The sequence below is a fragment of the Lonchura striata genome, chromosome 1 (genome assembly GCF_046129695.1).
Source record: "Lonchura striata isolate bLonStr1 chromosome 1, bLonStr1.mat, whole genome shotgun sequence".
Classification (NCBI taxonomy): Eukaryota; Metazoa; Chordata; class Aves; order Passeriformes; family Estrildidae; genus Lonchura; species Lonchura striata.
Window position 1 is genome coordinate 97,847,421 of NC_134603.1, and position 23,545 is coordinate 97,870,965.

A 23,545-nucleotide genomic window follows, 5' to 3' on the forward strand; every position below is an offset into this window, starting at 1 on the left:
ATGTAAAAAGATACTGCAAATGACATTTGGACTCTCCATAACTGCAATGAGACTAATTTTTTTTTAATCTCACATGATGAAAGACAAATAACTGAATAGTGCTATTACAAATTATGTGATCTTTATATGTTTAAATAAAGGCATTTGCACCCTTTACCTTGACAATGCTTCTGCTGCCCTCCTGGGATACCTTGGCTAGTCAAAATTAGACTTGTGATCACAGACTAATATCCTCCTCGTGGATGATTCCTTCTGGAATTACACCACTCTTGGGAGGCCTCAGTTAATACAGAATAGTGATCCTACTGCTTTTACAGCGTGGTGCACACCAGACACTTAAGAATGGAATTTCAAAGACTGAGTCAATTTCACCCTTTGTCTTAAGGTGATTGGAGAATCTTTCCAAAGGTTTATCTTTATGATAGCGTTGTAAATACATAACATAGATTGAGAGAATTAGGAAAAAAAAAAAAACAAGTTAGAAAAAACAATTTATTAAGTAATATCATATAAATAACTTGTTACAAAAATCAATTTGCAAAAAGGCAAATTCACTCTGTCTGTGAGAAATTGCTGCTCAAATTGGTTTCTCATCAAATCCTTAAATTTCATTTCCCGTGCCCCCCCCAACCCCAAAGAAAGAAGCCAGTACAGTGAACAGGAAATATAAGGGAGAGAGTGCACACTTTCCATCTGACAAAAACAAATTGCCCATCCACGCTGCAGAAAAGATAATCATTCCAGCACGGGTCCCTCTGCAACACAGGGAAGTTCTAGGTGTAAACCTCTTGGGTGACAAAATTGTCACCCACAAACTTCTCATTGCTCTCTGCTGAGAAATTACAGATCCATCCAATGCTGAGGCTCCCTTGGCACAACCAGGGGATGACATCATGAGAGACTGTGTGGCTGGAGCATGCCAGCAAGTAAATCTTCCCAGGTGGAGGCATCATTTTCAATTTATGCTTGGAAGTATTTTTAATTAAAAAAAAAAAAATCAATACCAAAGAGCATTTATTTTAAAGGGCTTAAAAAAAAAAATCACAAATCTCAATAGGAGTTTGCCAGATTGAGTTCGCTCAGTAACACAGTTAAGATGCATGTAGCATATATTATAAGGCCTTTCTTTTAAGTTTAATTTTTTCAAAGCAGTGAAAGTAATCACAGAATTAAAACAGTACAGTAATGCTGAAGAGTTTTTTATGTGTCAAAATCCATAATAATTTTGTGTTTGCAGTGTTCTTTCTTTGTTCACCTGAATGCTTAATAGTTCTATAAGTTTGTATCTTTAATAAACACTAAAGTAATAGATCATAGAAAACTAAAAGCTTATAGAAAGTGTCTCCAAGTATATTTACATAAATAGTGCAGTCTCATAGGAAAAGTCAAAAGCCCATGGGAATGGAAAGGATTTCTCTATATGCTGGACTTATGCCTTATTTGTCAAATTGACTTTGTGGTAGGAGAAATTTAAACATAGCAGCTCCTTTTTATTTATTTTTCTTCTTTTTTTCTTTAAAAATTTATTTTTAGAGAAAGCCAAAGGTACATGAAGAAAAAAGGATAAGGGCAGGTTCTGTAAAAACTCCTTTGAAATCCAGTAACTCTACGCACATGATGATAGCTTTGTGGATTTTAAGTGCCATGGGCCTGCCTTGCATATGCCTGACTACCTCCCCTCACTCCCACACAATTCACCTCTTGTTCTTCTTCCTGAAATGCTCAGTTCTCTGACACTTGTAGTTCCTATAACCCCAGCCACCTCTTTTGGATACCTACCACTGAATTTTATGAACTGTTCAGGTGACTGTTTTACTGTATGACAAATACAAGTCTGGGCTCAAAAGTGTAGTATTGCAAAATGACGGGCAGGATCAAGATTGTTTCAGCTGGCTTAAATAAAAATGCTGAGGACAGAGACTGGTATTAAAGCATTGTATTGGAGTTCTGTGTTTTTGTCTCTTTCTGGAGCAATGCATGAGTCTCTAGACATTAAATATGCTTTTGTTCCTCTTTAAGTGCAGAAACAATCTCTGAGAAAAGAAATCTTTCTAAAGACTGAACTGAAAGCAAAAAATACTGTGGCTTTGACATTTATTGGATGAGGCTGCTGTTTCAGAGGTGTAGATGGGCTGGAAAAATCCTGCCTTTCACAGCTTATGACATATTTCATACTCACTGGAAGCGGCATAATGACTGTTACTTTGTCAGCGCTCATTTGATGAGGCAGCTCAGACTGCAGAGTTAATTGAAATGCAAATGGGCAGGGGATGGCAACATCCATTTGGGACAGTGGTCTTCTGAAACATTTCAATGCTTCTCATAGCCAAAGGAAAAATGGAGAGACCTTTCTAACAGATGGTGGCAGGTAGAACTAACACAGCGGTGCTTGCAGAGAGTTACCTGCTCAAAACCATATCCAGAATTCACCCTGCAGAAGACCATCAAGATGCTTTTTCTTCAGAAATGTAACACGTATCTTTCTTTCAAAGAGATCTACATGGAAACATCCTGGATTTAAGTTGCTTGGTGTAAAAGATATGTCTTTCTCCCTATCCATGCAGATTTCCCTCTGGTGTGTCAGGAAACCTGAAAGTGTTGGAAGTCCACTGGTGGTTCTGCTCAACATGGATAATTCTGTTTTTCAAACTGTACATGTGTAGACATACATTTCTAAAGACATTTCTCTCTGCCGTACTTCTCTATGACTGTTCTGGGTTTATGGTACTGCAGATGTTCATTCTCTTGGTTTTGCGATATTTTTTTTTTTTTTTAATAACAGAGAAATGGAAAAGCTGTAACTTGTAATGTGGACTGCTACTTCCTGAAGTGGATTATTTGAAGGTTGCCTCTTCCATTCATATTTAACAGAAACACCTGAAGCAAGGCCAGATAAATATGTTTCTTAGGAAAAATTTAGAAAACATTTTTGTTGGTGTAGGTGGCATATTCTTCTACTACCTATCTTTTCCAGCACATTTTTAACAGATATAACTGAAAAATACAGACAATTTTGTTTTCTCATGGTTAGACACAACTCCATATCTTTCAGGTTCAGGAACACATCTCAGTCCTGTGATACTGCTGGTAGAGCCTTGTGCAGAGCTCTCTGCAAGTCTTTGCCTCAGCTCTCTTCAAAGCACTTGTCTGCACAAAGAGATGTCCTGAAACAGCTGCACTGGAGGCATGGGCTGCTGTGTCTCCCTACACTGGTGCTGCTGTAGGATAGAATTGGGTTTCACCTGAAGTAGTTCTCCTGGGGTAAAAAACACCCTAGCAAACACAAAACAAAAACAACTCCCCACCAGTTTTCTGGGGTAAAGTGACTCTCTTGGGAGTTGAGATGAAATAGTTACTGTAGAAACCTTATTCCGTTTCAAGTGTAGAGATGTTATTGTTCAGCAGTCGCATGGCTGGCATGTCCCTGTTTCATGTTGACTCCACTGAATTCCTTGGCATCTTTTAATATATTTCCTGTTGTTAGGTCAGATGTTTTCCCAAATTAAAAGCAAACTGCATTTTTATCTCTCTACCTGGCTTAGCTAAACTGATTAATAATATTTCTTCTTCTGAAGTAGGTGTGGTTATAAGAAGAGCAGGCTTAAAACAGCCTTGAAAGCCACTTCATAGCCCATAGTTCAACAACTGGTTATCTACAAATGACAATTGTAGCACTGTGTGAAAGCATTGTTAAATACTCATTTCTATCATCTAGCACACCACCATGCAACACAGTGCAAAGAAATACTGCTGCTAAGGTTTGTATTCACTGCAATATGGCACTTTCAATATTTAGAATGCAGTACTGATTTCATAAATTGCACTTTGTGGTACTGCCAAGCAAGAAGAAAAGAAAGAATTAAACTCTCCTTGCTGTGTGAGAGATGCTAAATCTGTTTAATTTGCAGGAAAAAAATAGACCTCAAAACCTAGATGCATAAATAATAATTTGGATGCAAGTTTGCCTCAAATTTTCTTAGAAGAATGCATTTACTATTCAGGCACCATATTTGTGGTGACATAACATAATTTTATATATATAATATATTTACATAACAGGCACGAGTAGCCACTCTGTTATTTACTCTGTCACTCAATGGACAAGATAAAACCAGCTTTGAATTAAAAGTAAAAAAAAAAAAAAACAAACCAACCTAAAACTTGCGCTTGGACTGCTATTAACAATCACTAAATCACTGTACAAACATAAAAAAATAATTACAAGGAGTTCACAATCCTCCTGTCCCATTATCCCACCCAAGAAGTGACTAATGCAGGCTGCTGACTTGTAGAGTGGCCCAGTCCCTTCAGGGCACTGGAGCTGTCTTCGGTCAAGTGCCACCAACTCCCTCTTCCCATGAGCTGGGGGTGGCTCACAGGGCTGAACAACATCACAGCCACCTCTGCCATCCTTCCACACACCACTCTGCTTCCATGAGGCTTAAGGGAGGGAAGGGACAGTTCACTGGCTCACTTCAGGCACCCAGCTGGATTCTGAGCTTGGGGCTATTGGCTGGAGGCAACCCCAGAGTGAAGGGTGAGAGAGGGATGTGTCAGGAAGCCACTGGGGAGAGTTGCTGGTGGGATCTGCTGGTCCCACTGATGCTGTGTGAGGGGAGTAGCCCAAGCTAAGGGACCAGTGGTGCTGAGCATCTGCTCTTCCTCCACATGGAAATCCAGATGGTCTCTCCTGTCTGCCAGAGTCAGCTTTTGGACAGACTGCTTTCTAGAAGTTCCAATTTCAAGGAAGCCATGAAGAGCTAGGCTTTTAGCATCTTAAATAACTTAGGGGACCTGAAGAGGACATAATAATGCTCTAGTATTTATACTTATTCTACTTAATAATGCCATTGCCATTATGATGGGTGCTACAGCTCAGCTCCCCACTAAGAGATGGAATTGGGAACTACACTCTGTAGGACTTAAAACACTCTGAGAAGCTTCCACCTGAGAGGCCGAGGACTATGGACCCTTGGAAACTCCTCTGCTCTGAAGGCATCCAATCTATAGTGCTGGGGATCTGCAAGCCAATAGCTGCTGTGCCCTACACCTACATGTGTGCAGTGCTCAACAAGTTCTTTCCTGCCCAGCCAGGGCCACAGCATGGCTGGCTCATCCTCTTTGCTCTGAGCTGGTCCACAAAATCTAAAATTCTGCCATTGTGGTTGTAAAAGTCTAACACTTGGTACTCTAACTGCTCTTTTTAACTCACAAGGAGTAATGAATTCCAGGGATTAATTTTTAATTGCTCTTAGTTTTCTGTTTATTAACTTTGATCTCATCTCTATTTATTTCTGGAGTAAATTTGAGCTGTTTAATTTTCAAAATGATTCACTTAAAATTTGGGGGAGGATGAAAACAGATCTATTCCTGTAATTCTGGTATTAAATACTGTTTCAAATAAATTAGAATAGTTACAGATGAGGTATTTTAAAAATAATAATTCCTTCTTTCCTTGGCACAGTGCCATGGGCTGGTTCCCTCCTTTGGGACACAGGGTGGTGTTTAACTCCTGGAATCAGATATGCCCCATGGCAGCCCCTTAGGGTTTTCTCCAGAGAGCCTCTCCTAGATGTCTGGGTTTGAAGAGCAGCCACTATATGTTTGAAAAACCAACTGAAATACTGAGTGGTATGCAAGCTAAAAAGAAAACTGTTTTGGCCCAAGATTATGGCAACTTCCCCCACTCCACACCTGGACAAAAATTACTTCACTTGGCAAAGCAGATAAACATACACAGAGAAACTTGCAGTTAAAATTTCACCTTTTGTTGAAGACTTTAACGACCCTGACTGAGTAGTTTATTTTAAATATGAGTTATAATTATAAACCCCCTTTTTCAGGCCACTGGAATGACCATTATTTGTTTATTCAGGGGTTGAATCTGGAAGAAAAAAAAAAGGAAACAACTACCCAAAAGCATGAAAAGTTGCCTCCTCTGGCAGAATGCCAGTGTTCTCCATTTCTAAAGCATTTTCCAAATGACTTACACAGTTCTTGCAACATCCTGATGAGGTAGGCATTATTCCCCCATTTTACAGATAGCAAAACTGGGCAGAGAGTCAGTCAGGAATCCACCCCGGACATCCAGGCAGAGAAGATCAGGACAAAAAAAGCACTTTCCTCCCCTGCAGTTGCTCCTTTTGCCCCAGAGGGTGGCAGTCACCTTGAGGTCACTCCTCCCCACCTGACACAAGAACAGGCAGGAGTAGCTGGATATGAACACCCTGACTACCACATCCCCAGGACTGTGCATGGCCATCACTGAACTGATGTGAAAATGGAGGCCGACTGAGGAAGAGCAAGCAAAAGAAGAATTATGATTTGTTCCTTCCTCTAAGCCATGACCTAATCTGGATTTGATGATTTTCCCTGTATTGCAAAGCAAGCCTGGGTTAGAATAGGGAAACCATCCAAGAATTATATACTGGGGCTATTGACCACACACACGTGCACACACACACCTCTCCAGCAATGCTAGGTCCAAGAATATATACAGAGCAGTCAATGAACTATATATATGTGTGTGTTAGTATGATTCAGTGCAATGGGGAAATCGTGAATTCTAGAGAAACACTCAGGTTTAAATGACCATTAAGCCTCTCTAACATCCTCATGAGTAAAATGCGTGTTTGATGTTCTTTTCTCAGCTTACTCTACTTGTATAATAAACCTTCATTCCATCACCACTACTTTTGACTATAATACAAAGGGTAAACTAGGGTACCTCAGTACATTGGGATGTGCAATACACAATTGACAGAGCAGTCGTCTGAGCTGAATAGTCTGAATACAAGTAAAAAGCAAGTGAGCTTAAACAGTAATATACTCCAATTTACAATATAAGTAGAACAAGTAAAAATATTGCTCCCCATCTGATCCTTTCTTTTTCCCCTCCACTACTGCTGTGCCTGTAAGATTGGCTTGGTAAACTGGATGCACTCAAAAAAATAAGGATTTTGCCTCTTGGAAGCTCATAAAATGATACTAGAGAAAGTTTTCTGATGGCTAACCCACACAGACTGCAGTCATTAGACAATTCAAATGGGTAGAATAGAGAACCCTTTCAAACAACTGTGGAGAAACAGAAAGAAATAGCCACTTCACATATCCCAGTGCTGTTTCTGGGAATGAGGAACAGAAAAAAAAGAGGAAAAAAAAAAAAGACAACATATTAGGAGTCTTTGTCACTGTCCATTGAGCCATACATATCTGCCAACTTTTTAAACCGAGGTCCCCAGTCACTGAGGTAATCGTAGTCCTGATCTCCGTCCGTAGTCACCGACTCCAAGGAGCTGAGGGACTCCGCCACAGAACCATTACCTTCGTAAGCGTAGGTTGCTAATGAGTCATACGGGGGTGCTGTTGGATCAGTGTCATTTTCCTTTAACCTTTGGTTAATGAAATCTCTGACATCCGTGTTATCTCGTGCTGTTGCAGTCCGCCGCGGCAGAAAAAGCGTTTCTGGCACAATGTCTCTGCGTAATTTATTATCATCTATGGCTTCGGGATTCCTCAGTGTGCCAATATCAAACGCCTGGGTGTCTTCCTCTCCACCACCTTCATCGTTATAACTGACAATGTTGTCTCTGATGTCTTCTTTGGAAATTATCAAAGGCTCTTTTTTCCGCTGCCGTCTCAGTGCTGCAAACAGCACCACAGTAACTGCAAACAAAAACAACAGAGAAAGAGAAAGGGAAAGAAGATTAATCCCCAACTCCATTAAAGCCCAGAAGAAATGCTGCGCCTCTGATTGAGCTTGGAGTTTGAGAAGATGTTTCGAAAAACTGAAAATGTGCACATCATATTTTCAAGCTGCGCTTGCTCTGCCTGTGAGTTCCTTGGGAGATGAAATGTCATGGATGCACAGAAGAAAGGAGATGTCAAACTTGTAGGAAGCCAAGCAGAGTGTCTTTTTGCTGGTAGGCACTTTGTTACCCAGAGCCATATACTAATTTTGTCACCTTGAGAACAGAACTAGTTTCATGACAGCTGGGAAGGAAGAAACACTTTCTCCAGAATAACTAACATCAGTATTATTTATGTTGAACCCCATGGACAATATGCAACTTCTGCTATGGACAAAGATGGTATCTACTGATCTTAGCAAGACAGAATTTCAAGATAAGTAAATCTATGCTCCTCTGGGAAAAAAGCTTGGAATATGGAGCGGATTTTCAGCCACCACAATGTCTGAGTTTTATTAACTTCCCTGGAAGGTTTTCACAATGTACATCACCTAGAAAAGTACACAAATTAAATAATAAACTGATGAGATATGATAAAGGTATTTTTTAATCTGACAAAGGCAGATTTCTAGAACATATTTTATGTCCTTAATTTTAAAGTGTGTGTTTGCATACACATATTTTTCATTTAATTGGAGGGAAGGAATTCTTTCCATGATCCTGATGCAAATTTTAATATTTTTATTCACTAATGATTTTCAGTAGTCACGGAGAAATGGACACAGAGTATGGAAAGGGATACGGTCAACACTTTCCTATAGAAGTTGATTTCAGATTTCTTAGCTGTATTCTACATGAAGATGTAAATGGCTGAATACTGACAAGTTAACAGTAGCAAGGAGAAGGGATGTATTTCTGCTGTCAGTGTTGCTTTGGTAGTCTGAGGTCTGCAGTGCCCAGCATTTTAGCTCTGCTGTGCAAACTCCAAGGAAGGACACATCTTGCTGTCTTTACAGTTTTTTCATAACAAAGCAAAGCAGAAATGCCTAAACTCATTGATGTGAGATGATAAGGTGGATCACAGTGATCCTTCATGTCAGCTTTGCTTTTAAAATGGCGTGTGAGTCAAGCACAGTAACTGTTGAAGAATTTTTTTTCAGTGCTTTCCTCAGTTGTAACCTTTTAAGGTCAATATCAAGGACTAAGCTTGTACCCAACCTAAAACTTTATTCCATTGAACCTTATAATTCTTAGTTTCCTTTGACAGACAAAATCTGGTGGGTTTTTCCTTTTGGTCAGGGGAGGTGGTTGTTTTTTGTTTGTTTTGGTTGGATTTTTTGTGGGTTTGTTTGTTTGTTTGTTTGTTTGTTTGTTTTTATTTGGTGGTTGGTTTTTTTATAAGTTCCCCTGCATTGTAAGTTGACTATGGAAGGTCACCAAAAAGACAGGATAAAGTAGGAAAATGCTGTGTTCTACCATAGTAATACTGTGAATAAGGAAGAACATTTGTCAATATGAGTTGAAAGGAAATGGATGGTGAAGTTGAAGGATTAGGAGAGGTGGTTCAGACTGCATTAAGACCTCAGCCTTCTGATGAGGATTTACTTATGATGTCAGAGAAGGGTCCTAGTCTGAGTGATGCTTCTTCTTGCTGCTGTACAAAATTGCAGTTGTCTTCCTCAAGAGCAAAAAGCTGTGGCACTGTGTGGAAGGACTGGTGAAAGATGTGTATGAAAGAAGAGAAATATCTGGAGAACATTTTGGAGAACTTGAAAAACACAATGTCAATTTGGAATGGGCTTCTGGAACAGTGACTGGTAGAATGGTTTGAGAAAGCATAGGAATGATAGATTTTATATCAAAGAGTTGCAGAAGTATCTCATTTCAGAAACAGTGCTGCACAGAACATGGAAGGATGAGGCTTTGATAAATACATCACATCTGATCCATGGATTTTACTGCTTTGTGCTGAACCTGCAGGAAAAAGACCTGATAATAAGCTGCATGTTGAAGTACATCACCTTTATTTTCATGTCTGTGTTCAGCAGTATCTGAAACCTCCTGATAAGATGCTAAACTTACTCAAACTTCATACAAACCTAACAATTTACAGGCACTTTTTGTTGCTGATAAACTTTGAGCTGTGGTTCAGATCTTCAGATCTGCCCAGAGTATTGTTTTTCACTCAGTAGTGGTTGCACATTCAAACCCTACAACCAGCCTGAAAATAGAAAATTATATAGCTGAGTTAATTGAAAATCTGCTTATGGTGCATGGTGGCATGAGCAGTAATTGACATAAAGTGCTGCTTAGCACATAGAATCAATTATTTTCGATTGACATAAAACAGGAAATCGTTTAATGTCAGATTGATATTAATGAGCACAGTTGTACTAACGAGTGCAAGACTACCTGCAGCATTACATTACTTTTTCTGGTAAGGAACTTAATACAAAGTGAGCTCAGCCCTTAGGGGCAATGATACTGTGTTTTAAAAAATGAATTTAATGGTGAATTAAAGATCAGATTGTTATTGTGGGAATCTTTTCTGAAAATGGGATAGAGCTTATTTGAGCAAGCCATGACTATATTGTTAGAGTTTGAGAACACCAACCTCATCTTGGATTCATTACTGGAGAGGGAAATTTTGTTAAAAGTAAAGATCAGGATGACTCTGCAGTGGTGAGTAGCATGTCCATAGGAGTATGGTAAAAAGAAGTAGAATCATGAAAGAAACATTTTCTCCCCTGCCTGACCCCAGTGCTGTAAAACTGGTCTGACTCCCTTATTTCTCCTATCATCCTAAAAACACATCCCAGAGAACAGCCTATGTTGTATTGTACAGTTGCCCCCAAATGAACAGGTACAGATAATGGCCAAGTGGCCAACTATCCCTGTTTGCAGTACAAGAGGGGTGGAACCTGGCAGGTATGTGAGAGATGTTGCAAACTGTCCTTATTTATCTATGTTATATATATATATATATATATATATATATATATATATATATATATATAATTGACCACCTGTAAGTGCCATAGCCAGAGCCCTCTGCACATCCTCCACACATAGGATCCAACCTCTTTCTCATCACAGGTGGCTGAAATGGAGGACCCTGAAGCCTTTGAGAGAGTCCCTCAGTATTATTCAGCATCCTTTTCCAACAGAAAAAAAGCATTGAGAATTTTTTCCTCCTCAGTTTAGAAAGGAAAGTTAATTCCTCAAAAGTAAGCTATCTGCCCTCTTTCTATGGTCAACAGAAAGGGATGGACACCTGCAGAGGGTTATGAGTAATGTGTCTGGTCCTCCTTAGATACCAATAAAGGTTGGGATGGTATGGTATGGTATGGTATGGTATGGTATGGTATGGTATGGTATGGTATGGTATGGTATGGTATGGTGTGGTATGGTGTGGTATGGTATGGGACGGGACAGGACAGGACGGGACGGGACGGGACGGGACGGGACGGGAAGGGACGGGACGGGACGGGATGGGATGGGATGGGATGGGATGGGATGGGATGGATGTCTCTCTACAGGTGTCTCTTTCCATTGAACAGAGTGTGGAGCCCAGCTGCCTCCTATCCCTCATATATCGCTAACTTTTAGATAACTAAGGTTAGATTGGTTGTGCCCTACACACCCCATCTGTAACAGCCCTCAGAAGAAAAAATACAATAATATAGGTACAGGATAAGACAATGATGTCTTTACTTTTCCTTTGTCCTAGTCTTGGAATACTCATTACAGCAATGCAAAATGGCCATGAAAGGAACAAAATGTCCTTGAGCTACTTACCAAGTAATATAATGATGCAGAGAAGAATGGCAATAAGAGCCCCAGTGCTAAGACCAGTAGGATGAATCAAAGCTTCTGCATTACAGGACAGCATCTTTCCTCGATGGTCACAAGCACACACCCGAATAGTCACCGTTTCAGTGCTGCTCTGGATGGGGTAATCATTGTCTGATATTACCACTGGCAAGAAGTAGGTACTTGTTTCATGACGGTTATATCTTGTTTTTCGAGTGAAGATCCCTGCTGTGTTGTCTGGAAACACAAAGCATGCATTAAATCTTCATCTGAAGACTGAAAGCAAGGATAAGATAATAAAGAAAAGTCTTTCTAGAAATTCACCTCTGTTGTCCTGTAGTGTAAAGTTTGAGCTGCTGGCTGCCTCGGGAGCTAAGGAGAATGAAAACTGATGTCCATTGTAAGAGTCATCTTTATCAACAGCACTTAATGTTTGTATCAGCTGAAACAATAAGAACAAAATTATCTCCTAACTCAGTGAACTTTATAGTTATTTATATACTCTTAAAAAAAAAAAAAACAAACTGTAAAAGCAATCTTTTGTAATATTTTTTTTTTCTGCTTCAAGGCAGAGATGTTGCTATGGTGAGCTCAAGAAAAGTCATTCACATGTTGCTGATGATGTTTGGGGCCACCATACTATTATATCCTATATCATTAGGGAGTGACATAATGAATTTGAAAGTTGGCAGGAAAATCATGTTGATTTCACCAGAAGGCTTGGGTTAATGCCACTGCAAATGGGTAGGAAACCTTTGCATGTGACAAGGAATAGAGATGAAAGGTGAGACAATCCAAGCTGAATTTATTTTTATCTACCTAAATCTCATGTCACAGAAATTGCTTGGCTGAATCTTCCAAATCATCTGCAACTTTGAACTACTTCACAATAGGAGTAGTAGACTGAGAGTTATCTAGCAGGATATAGTTGTATCAAAGACAGGACTTGTAACATTTACAGACATAGAATTGTTTTTGAAGGAGACAGTGGAGGTGCCTGAATAAAGCAAAGGATGAAAGAATGAAAATAAATCATGGGTAACAAGGTGTAGTACAGAAAATAACTCTCAAAAGCATACCATCATGTCAGCTGGAAGAATACTGCATGAATTCAGATACTGTGCAGCCACGGTTTAATTTTGCAATTAAGTTTGATGCAATGCAAAGTGCACCGCTTGATGAGGTAATGCAAGAGTAGAAGCAAAACGCATTTAATTTGGAATATTTTCTTAGTACGAGCAGACAACACACCTGTTCTGCCTTTGCGTTCTCACAGACGAAGGTCTCGTAAAACATGGCAAACTCTGGAGCATTGTCATTTACATCCAAGACCTTAATGAACACGGGGACACGGCTGCTTTGTTTTGGGTTGTCTGAAATGATAAAACCAGAATGGAGATTTTATTTAGCCCAGTTACTGACTCAGTGCAGTGGAAGAAAAGGACAGACTTGGTGGCTCAATTCTTCTCACTTAGAGCACTTCACTTACATTCTGTTGATTTCTGGTGAGTGTGTTATGGGATGAATGTAGTATCATTACTCTAATTCTGTGTAAATATAGAATTAGGATGGAATAGCAGTCCAGGATTTATAAATTCCTTTGATCATTATGAATGTATGTGTGATATAAGTAAATACAATACTGGAACTAAATTAAATCTATTTATTAGCCTGACTGATACTGTTTGGTGGCTGTGAAGTATCTAGAACATATAGATCCCTTCCTTAGCTCTCCAACAGGAAGAGTAATGAGGATGAGATTGAGTGGTTTTTATCTTCTCCACTTGTTAAATAAAATACTCTGTGCCCTACAAATCTTGTAGCACAGCTCCTTGAGCTACCATGATTATCATTATTTTATAGAAATATTAACTGCAGCTGTGATCAGAGATGCTTTCTAACCTGTTGAGAATTCTTATGTCTTATGTTCTAGAGTAAATACTGAAGTGTATCAGCTGAAAAACACAAACTCTATACAGAACCTCTAGATCCCCCTATGTAAACAATCTTTTTTTAACCTATAAGGACTGCATCGTGCCAAGAGACTGAAATTGACAGAGCTACTCCTGAGCACAGAATATTAGTGAAAATACTATCATGTTTCTAGGTTAAAAAAAATCATCTGGAAGTACACCATACTGTAGAGACCATTCCTTTTCCTGCTGGGAGGAGACAGGCTCTAGTCAAAATGATACAAAGAATAAGGAAGAAAAGCACTGACAGTAACCTTGCCTAGGGCCATGCATGGTGAAATATGAAAGATTCTGAGGCAAAAAATCACACCATAACAACCACTGACATCTAAAATGGACAAGATCTGGTCCCAAAGAAATTTGTCATCACTAATTGAAAGAAATCCAAGAGCCACTGCCATTGATCCATCTCCTTTGTGCCACATATCACACAGTATCCACCTAGGATTATGTGGGTATGGGAATGTGAGAGAAATCTGAGGAAAAGAGTGTGATTGAGATAATTTCTTTTAAAATAAATACCTTTCCCTCTCCTACATGAGGGTTCACACTGAATTTCCTATGTTGATCTCCTACCCATGTTAATATGGTTTATCAATGAATTTCAACCTATCATTTGAGTGAAAAAATAGTGCAATAAATTATAGCAGAACTAAGACTCTATATTCTTCTACAAGCATTCATTATAGTAGCTTGCTGGTTTTATTATTATATTTATTTATTATAGCAGATTCTATTTATTCATTATAGTAGCTTGTTGACTTTAATAAAAGTCCTATTAATGTGCTTATCATCCTTTTACAAATGTGAAAATGCCTTCTCCAAAACTGGCATTGCTTATTTGTATTACAGAGCTCAGTCATTTAGACAAAACATTGTGCTTTAAGGCTCTACAGTCCCATTGAAGTTAATATGATTCCATTAAGCATAAACCTCTTTATAATATCAGCCATTGGGCTAAATTCATTCAATGTATAAAATAACACTTTATATCTAATATGGACTGAGCTGAATTCTTTGCTAAAATACATCAATAAAAGAGTTGAATTTTTATAACAGGCAGAAATCAAAGGCATTCATTTGAAGTCACAGGACTATTGGCAAGACTATTTTGTAGGGCATACTTTTCAAACAAATACATTCAAATATATTGACAAACATGTTTCTTCTCTAATGAAGGAGAATTGTTTTCTTTCCTGCTTTTTAAATATAAACATATATATTTTTATTTTACTTCTAGATGCTTAAGGTTCTCAAAATTAAAAATCATATTGGAATAAGCAGAAGCTTCATATAAACTCTAGGCTCTATGAACATATGCCTCTTCTCTGATTTAATAGAAATCAATATACATATTCAAGTCTTTTTTTTGGGATATTTTGTGTCATCGTCTTTCAAATTATTTGTGCAAATTAATTCATGCAGGTTCATCTGTTAACATTTTCACTTAATTACTGCTGAGCTCTATCTCCATAGACTCAACATACTGCTTAAAGCTATTTCTTTGTATTGGGATATGTTTTCTGCTGAGCCAGCAATAAAACTGTTACAGAGGTGTTTTTTTCCCAGAATACAGCCTCAAAGTCCTGCCAATGCTTGACTTACTCATAAGTATTAAGTAGCAAATATTTAAAAACACTCTGGGAATTGTCTTTGGTAAATTAGCTGTAATTCTGCAGCTGTGACTCACTAGCCCTGTGTCCCACGTTTTAATTCCAGTTTGTTGTCTGGCTGTGGCAGATGTACTGACCCGGGGTTTCACCAACCATTTATGTGCAGCAGTCACAGCATGATTGATTCTCTGGGCTGCTGAGCAATTGCAGCTCATACTGGTGAAAAAGGAGAACATTATGAACTGGAGCAATCTACACTTACTGACAATTCTAGACAAAGGCAAAACAACTTCTGCATTTTTTTAAACTGTAAAACCGAATCAAGAGCAGTCATCACTGAAAGGTGTTTCTCTTTATGACTTTATAATTTTTTTTTTTCCTATATCAAAGGGATACCCACACATGTATCCTGCCTGTAACCTGACTGGATTTTTTTATATTACTTCAATGAAATATACTTGGAGCTTGATGAGATAATGTCACTGAGAGTAATAAGTGATTCTATGGAATTTAGTGGACTAGGACTTCAAGTAGCCTTGCTAGAAATGTCTAGGTGTGCCAGGAACAATAAGCAGTGGTACTTTTCAGTCTGGTCTCTTGAGACTAAAATTAGTGAAGTGTCCTGGATCAGAAAAGTACATTTCAACAAAAAAAAAAATTGCCTTTGGAAGACATATACTCTAGTTATTCCAAATTTTGTCTAGGCTTAGTAAACCACACCCTAGGAAGCAGGTTTGTTGCAGCCGGAAAGGATTCAGAATAAAGAGGAATGGAAATTAAGCCAGAAGCCTGAATCAGACTCAGGAGGTTAAGTTGAGAAGGTTTGGTGCAGGTCTGTGCTTAGGGGAGGAAGCAAGAAATCAAATAAGTACTTCCTATAGATGGTAGGCTGGATTTTGGACAGTTTTCTATACTGCATGTTATTTCAACCCAGCTGGGGTCAATGAAGTGTTCTTGATATTGTCAGTGCTAAATGTTCTTGCTATTCTTTCCTTTTTAGGCATTTATTTTTTCCTTCTATTCTACCCAGGTGATGCCTATGGTGTACAATTTTTGACCCTAGAACCCACCTTCAAGAACTTAATAGAAACACAGCCATGAGACTAACGTTCAGTGTTTGGTGTGCTGAAATCCCATACCTAGCATTAAAAGGTACAAACTTTTATGAGACTGGGCAAACTATTCATGTCCTGTCATTCCTATAGGCTCATACCCACTACTCCTTCATATAACCCCATTTGCTTGCCTCAGTAGCATTGTTTTACATTAGTTTTCAGCTTTAAATAAGACTTACACAATAAAGTTGAGTCAAGTAATCTTGAGCTTATTACACTTTTCTCACTGTTAAGTAGGTAATCAAGCCATATACCCATACAAAAAAAGAAAGTAAAGCCTATATTTTCTCAGAAAAGTCAAAAGCTTTTAGCTGCTGAGCTGCAGAGAGACATGGTGACAGTCACAGGACTGGTGTTTATATTAAACTTATCTACCATTCCACCATAAACATAGGCACTGCGACTCTGCAAAAGCAAATAGAATTGCATTCCCTGATATTTGAGCATGTGATGTACTTACAGATAATGTATTAAAACAAAGTGGATTGTTTATTAATGCCAAAAACACATATCCTTATCTTAGACCCCTGGCATTTCAATCTCTTAGATCAGCATGTCTAGTGTTATCACAAGATTACTACTTTGGAACAGTCTAAACTAACTGACAGACTGATTTGTAGCTGCAGCTTGTAGTTTCAAAGGATGCACACAAAGCAAAAAATTGAGGTGCATAAAACTGACTAAGATCTGGGCACCCAGCTCAGCCCAGACACTTTAACCTTATTTGAAAACATCCAGTCTGAATGAGACTGAATTCAGCCAAGGAATGCAGTTTGGCTTTAAATCATCTGTTTTGCTGCATATCAGTTTCAAAATTCAACAACCATGTTCATAATCTAAAGTGGCTATAACTGATCAGAGAACACAGAATTGCCACCTTTTCTCTCTGCTATGTTACCTTTTTGTGAACTGTGTCCCTAATAAACACAAAACTGCAGACGACCTCTTGCAGAGTTACTGCTTCTTCATTAGTATTGAGTGGGCTATCCATAAACCTGACATGTGCCCAGCTGCGCTTTCCACACACTCAGCTGGAAGGCTAAATTCATTACATCAGGGACAGGAGTCATATTTAGGTTTAACTTACTGATCTCTGCTGCTATTACTGTAATGTTGTGCCACAGCAGTGTTTCCCGGTCAAGGGGTTTTGAAGTGAATATCGAACCATTGCCTGAATTGATGTTGAATACTCTGTCCATATCAGTGTGACGATCTACAGAGTACCTGCAAATACAGAGACAGGGGTTAGAGGAATGCTTTCTTTTTAATTTCTATGTTCTATAACCATTTTCTAAGACTAGACATCAAACAACTAGTAAATGGGGTTTCCTTTTGTTTTCAGCACAGGCTTCAGAGTCTTTATGTATTCACACAAAGAGCTACTTCTGAGCTACTGGATAATGACACATTGGAGGTTTGATTTAGAAGGTGGAGTATTGTCGCTGAATAAATGAATTGCTGTGGAATTTACATGCCTCTGAGAATCATCAAAGCTTTGTTTTTAGTGAAAAATGTGAAGTCTGTGTCCTGAAAGATATGAAGTTTATTTTAAGGCTGAGTTGGCTTTTCCTTTATAAAACCCTCTTTTTGTGGACTGATATCTCAACTGTTCCAAATCATTTCTGATACAAAATGTGACAGCTGGGGTGCATTTGTACTTTTCACTTCCCAGCATTTAAAAAGGTTGCCCTCCCAAACCAAGTCAGCACAGAACAGAGATTCATTATTCCATGGTACATATCACAAAAAGGTTTGTCATAACTCATTAAAACTAACATTCTCATCCCTGCTTGATGGTATCTATATGTGAAAAGGAATGCTAACAAGCTCTGGATAAACTCAGAGTCTAAATACAGATTCAAATTTTCAATCTGATCTTTTGCTTTTTCAGCTGAACTAAATCCAAGTTTAAAAGTAGAACTCTCCAATTCCCGTGACAGAGCGCTACCACCTTGATTCAAATGCTGTGACATGGTTTCATCTCTTCTGAAGGGAAAATTCTTGCATAAATTATGGAGGTTTTTGACAGAAGTATGTCTCTGATGTTGCCAAAGCAAGAATGCAATTGCATTATTCTGCTCTTGTTTCCAGTCCAGCTTTGTGCTCATGTACGGCACAGGAGCAATCCTTAGGAAGCCCAGTGTGCTCCCCTGGTGTCCTTGCACACCACATCGATGGACACAAGGCAGCTACTGCTGTCCCTTGTGTCCAGACAAGGGTAAAGACAACAGCTGATCTGGTAAGCAGTCAGATGAAAACTGGGCCAGGAGAATGGCTGGCAGAGTTCACTGCCACCACAGAATTCAGGGGAATGCAGAGGCTGAAGAAAAATTTCCTTTCCCTGCTCTGCCCTAGAAGCAGCTGCAAGACATATCCTCCATTCTGCACAGATTTCCTAGTGCCTGTGCAGTGTCTCTTAAATTCTGAGAAACACCTTACATAAAAGAAGGAAAGAAGAAACTAGTTGAAATGTGGTTCTGCCAAAATTTTAAAATTAACTAACTTGTTAATTATCTTGAAACTGTTTTTTTTTCTTCTTTGCAAATAAAATATGGGATATAATACCTACTGCAAATTAGACTTATTAGATCTTATTCCAAAATAAGAATTTAAATGAAGCATACCTTTTTAAACAAAACAATGGCAAGCATTAATTATTTGCACTAAACTGTTTTCCTTTTCCATGATAATTCCTAGGGAAGCACCCAAAGGACATTCAAAGCTAATAGCACAAAAAGCTAACATATTTTTGTAGAACTTGCATGGGCAAACTTTGCTAATTCTTCAGCAGTTTAGATTTAGTTTTCATTCATTGCTGTCACTTCACTGACAGTACTGCAATTTTGGCTGAAAGTCAGCTGTGGTGTCACTAAGTTAGTTCCTTTATGTAGCATTGTGACGTTACCATCAGTTTGAAAAGCGCTGCTTTGTCAAAATCTAAACAGCACGTGTGAAATTGTTGACTTGGCTGAAATGCTTAATGGGGATAAGTTTATATAAATTTGTCTGACTCTTTTATATTTTGACTAAGTATTTGATATGGTAAACATTTCATTTTAACTTTCATTCATTTTGGTTTTTATATGATATAATGTTGGTATCTTGTGAATTCAATTATTTTCAGATATTCTGTAGCTCATTTCCACACCTTTCAGCTGAAATACTTTGGTATTTCAATTTTGCAGTTAAATCTAGATTCTGTATTCTTCTTTGAAATGAAATATCAAGATTTTCCACAGTTTAGCTGTTCCAGCTAACTGTAATACTACGTTTCAAACTCTTATTCAGCAAGACATTTAAATAAGCAACTAGTTTAGGCATGAGCTGTCTGTTCATTGGGGGTTTTTGCTTCAATTTTACTTTCACTCCATCTTCATATTTTGAATGCACTTAAAATATCTTACTGTCTTTGCACATTTTAATGCCTTGGTATATTGCAATATCACAAATCTTTGAAAGATTTCCCAAATTCAATCTGTGGTACAGTATCTGGAAGGAAAAAAAAAAGTTCTGGATGTTTTCTAAGATTATCAGGGCTGTAACATTGAGGGCTTCTTCTTCTTCTTCTTCAAGATATTAAGAATTTTAAAGTACAAGTATTTGTAAAGCCATATGTATATTCATATGGCTTTTTCTCATTTGTAAAGTGGAGACTCAAACTCATAAAAAAACCCAGCAGAGACAGTTTCTTAATGGAATGTTAATTTTATTTCTTCATATCCCAAAGAAAATACATACAAGGTCACTGCATTTAAAGTATATTCCAATTATACCATTAAATCTGCTTTAGAAGGATGGTTTTAATAAGCTAGACTGTCACTTCTGTTTCTCAGTTTGCATAATCCAGTCTCTTTTGATCAAGGATTTTTAATTATGTTGAATTGGTGCTGATTCTGACTTCTGGATCACAACCTAGTAAGAATTAAGTAGACAACATCAAACTAATCTTTACATTTATTTAATGAAATTATGGGTGTGCATTTGTCAGACTTCAGGACTTCATCTCTTTCAAGCTCTGAGGAATTGACAAGCTAGGAAGTTAAAAAGCAGACTCCAGTCTCTCCTTGTATGTAACAGGAAGAAGGGAAGGGTAAAAGAGAGAATCTAACACATGCAAATATGTTGTCAGTAAAATACACAAACAAAATTTAGCCTTACATTTGTTTGCAGATCATTCTCATCTGGGGTACTTTAGTAAATCAAATCACAGCAGGGAGACAGTTCCAGTGACTGATGAACTTCATTATGCCTCTGAGGAGTTACTATAGCAAAAAAACTCAGCTAGCAATTTAAAAAGATCTGATGTACAATACAGCAGTGCCAGTTTCAGCATGTTTTCTTTTTTTTAATCAGTATGCAGAGGTTCATATTATTTATGTGTAGATCAAACAGAAATAGAATGCAAAACTTTTTTTTTTATAACACCTCTGGACTGTAGAGTGCTGCTCGGGAGCATCTTAATGTTACTACACTTGGACACATATTCAAATATTGTCAAACATGTACTGGTGTATTTTTGTATTTTCTCAATGTCATATCAGAGCAAAGCTTACTTAGAAGACTTAGACTGATGCAATTTAGCTCTGCCAATACACAGGTCACAAATGGTTATGCAGCCTTACAACCAGGGCAGATATCCGCTTCATATTTTGCTATCACTTTGTCTTCTGATGCTCAGCAGCAGCTTGCTGTCTAATGCAACCACAAGTCAGGAAGATTTGTGGGTCAGGAAGGGATGTGTGTGTGAATTTTTCATAATGCATTTTCATAATGATATTGTGGAGGTTTCCTTTAATGGAAGATCAAAGGGGCTTTCATCTAACAGAGTTAGGGCTCAGTTTGTTTAAGAAGAGAAATCTTCGCTCGAGTAGAGGAGAAAATGGAAGGTTTTCATTGTAATATCAAATGTCTAAAGATTTTATTTTTAACTGTCAAGAAAAATTGACAAGCAAGTGACAAGTCGTGTATATATAGTCTAATTGCATCTTCCCTGAAGCTCAGAGTGAAAATAGGATTTAGCATCTCTATTGCATGATAGAAAAAAAAAAAAATTACCCTGTCAAAAAGATGCAGACTCAACCCATGCCCCTAAATTCTAGCAGATACCCAAGATATTAGCACCATAAAATTACATTTATTGCAAGTTAACATCTCTCATCCTACTGCTCTCTGCTGATTTCCTTTCTCTTTTACTGATTTTCATGTTTTTTCTTGCTATGTTTATTTCTATTACTCTAATCTCTTTCTGATTTTTATTTTTCTTCTCCTTGCACTTGGCTGTTGCATGCTATTAAGGTAAAAAGTAGACAAGCTTTGTGCTGCACTACATCAGTTTTGACACTTCTGCTAAATTTTGCTCAATAACTATCTGATACTAAAATATGCAAAGTACTTACATGGTATTAAAGAAGTGCCCTTTGAAAGTTAGATAAGTGTTGGCACACACATTCAATTAATAGCAAAGAGCCGGTAGGCAGAACTTAACAATGAACAGCATAGTCCCTATCCACTGTAAATCACTTATAATTAGGAGTTGGTGCTGGTGTGAAATGCAAATGGTTGTAGCTATCACCACAGGGAAGGAGGGAAGCATTCCCCTTACTCTCCAGTGCCATTAGATATAAAAAAGCAGATTCCTATGAAGACTGCAAGGGGCCGGGGTGTCGCCCCAACCAATTTTTCATCTTCATGCTGGCATGCCCATGCCCATGCAAATGTGCTACAAAAGATGCTCATTCTGTCCTGGGGCCTCACCAAAGTCAGCAAAACATTATGCTGCTCTTTAAGTGACTATGCTCTGCTGGCCCAGAATGCCAAAGAATTGCTGCATGTCATGTTACAAATTTAAGAAAACTTTAATTAAAGTTAGAAGGCTTAGTCTTGAAGGGGAATTCATGTATAGGGCATGCTATGCAAACTGAAGATAGTTTCTGCCAGAAACATTTTAGATTTAGCTTGTTCATCTAGGAAATTAAAATTATAATATTTACTGCTTTGACAAGATGAGCTAAGAGCTTAAAAATCACTCATTACTGTAAGAAATCTTGATGAAAGATAATTGTTTGCACAAGTGTAAAGTATTGATGGACTAGATTTTTATTAAACCTGCACTGTTCTATTTTGATCAAAGGCAACTATTGAATTTCCAAGGTGCCCAACTCAGAAACCTGCTGAAAATTGACCTGGATTTAATATTGCTGCACTTTTCAATTCTTTCTCTTGTTGCCTTGTCAGTAGCAATGAACTTTAATTAAAGAACACAAATATTTAAAAGTTCTTGAATACTCTATCCAGTATTACTTAAGTACTCCAGAATACACTGAAACAATACATGATTCACAAAAAAAGAAGACTTAGGTATATCTACCCCAACCTTAACATTTCCTTCACTTCCTCTAAGAACAGTTCATTGATTCATGACAAGTTTTATTTATGAAGCTCATGAGACTGACTCTTATCTTACAAGCCTTGCACTGATACAGGTGAGATCAGAGCCTGGGTGTGCACATGAGCTGATTTTGAGACATTTTTACTTGTGATTTAGAAAAGAGGAATGTGGCCTCTGTCAACCAGGTTTGGACAGAAGACAAAAGAAGAAAAGGCTGCTGAATCACCTCCCTGTCATATATCTAAGAGGATGCACTGCGCTGCACTGGAAAATGTTAAAGCTGAAAGGAAAACACTAAGATTTTCTCAGTGGTCTTTTTTCAGTAAATTTTTTTATGGTAGAAATAACTGCATACATTAGTTACTGAAGAGATTAGGATAATTCAAGATGCAAAGGCCATGCAAACACATTCACACATACCTATGATACTTATTAAGCAAATATGTCCAAGCATGAGAGATCATTTTACCATGTACAATACGCCATATTCAAGCATGCCCTACAATTCACATTGTTACAAATGAGGATTTTTTGTGTGTGTACTGACATGATAAAAGCAAAATCAAGGCTGTAAAAAATTTACAGGAAAGCTGAAGTAGTAAATGCTTACTTGACAGGATTCTTGGCAGCATCTGGATCCTGAGCAGTTACTGTTCCTATTACACTGTTTAATGGAACATCTTCTTTCACTTCCATTATGTATGCTGGTCTGCTGAACATGGGAGGTTCATCTACATCCTCCACCTGAATTCTGACTGTGGCTGAGTCTTTGAATGGCCCCAAGTACAGGAATCGAGGGTCCACATGAGTGTTGGTAGCTTCTACTTTGAGAATATACAAGTTTTTGCTTTCAAAATCCAATGCCTAGGAAGAAAAAAAAAAAAAGTTTAAGTAGTCAGTGGGGATTGCTGTGATTCTCAGCCAGATGAGCATGGTGGGAAATCATGGAGAGGCC

General features: G+C 38.1%; 1 protein-coding gene across 7 annotated transcripts in view; it reads right to left on the reverse strand.

Annotated features, from left to right (window-relative positions):
- Window positions 1-478: 478 nt before the first annotated feature.
- CDH6 (cadherin 6) overlaps window positions 479-23,545 on the reverse strand; it is a 103,434-nt gene continuing 80,367 nt past the window's right edge. For 6 of the 7 annotated variants that reach the window (XM_021552333.3, XM_021552334.3, XM_077786125.1 and 3 more), the window contains 6 exons: window positions 23,201-23,454; window positions 17,290-17,426; window positions 12,753-12,874; window positions 11,826-11,943; window positions 11,487-11,738; window positions 479-7,665 (listed from right to left, as the gene is read on the reverse strand). In XM_021552333.3, the coding sequence (XP_021408008.1) occupies window positions 7,175-7,665; window positions 11,487-11,738; window positions 11,826-11,943; window positions 12,753-12,874; window positions 17,290-17,426; window positions 23,201-23,454 (1,374 nt within the window). In that variant the 3' untranslated portion in view covers window positions 479-7,174. Of the gene's footprint in view, window positions 7,666-11,478; window positions 11,739-11,825; window positions 11,944-12,752; window positions 12,875-17,289; window positions 17,427-23,200; window positions 23,455-23,545 lie in introns of those variants that run through there. The other variant, XM_077786130.1, reaches the window with a different exon arrangement.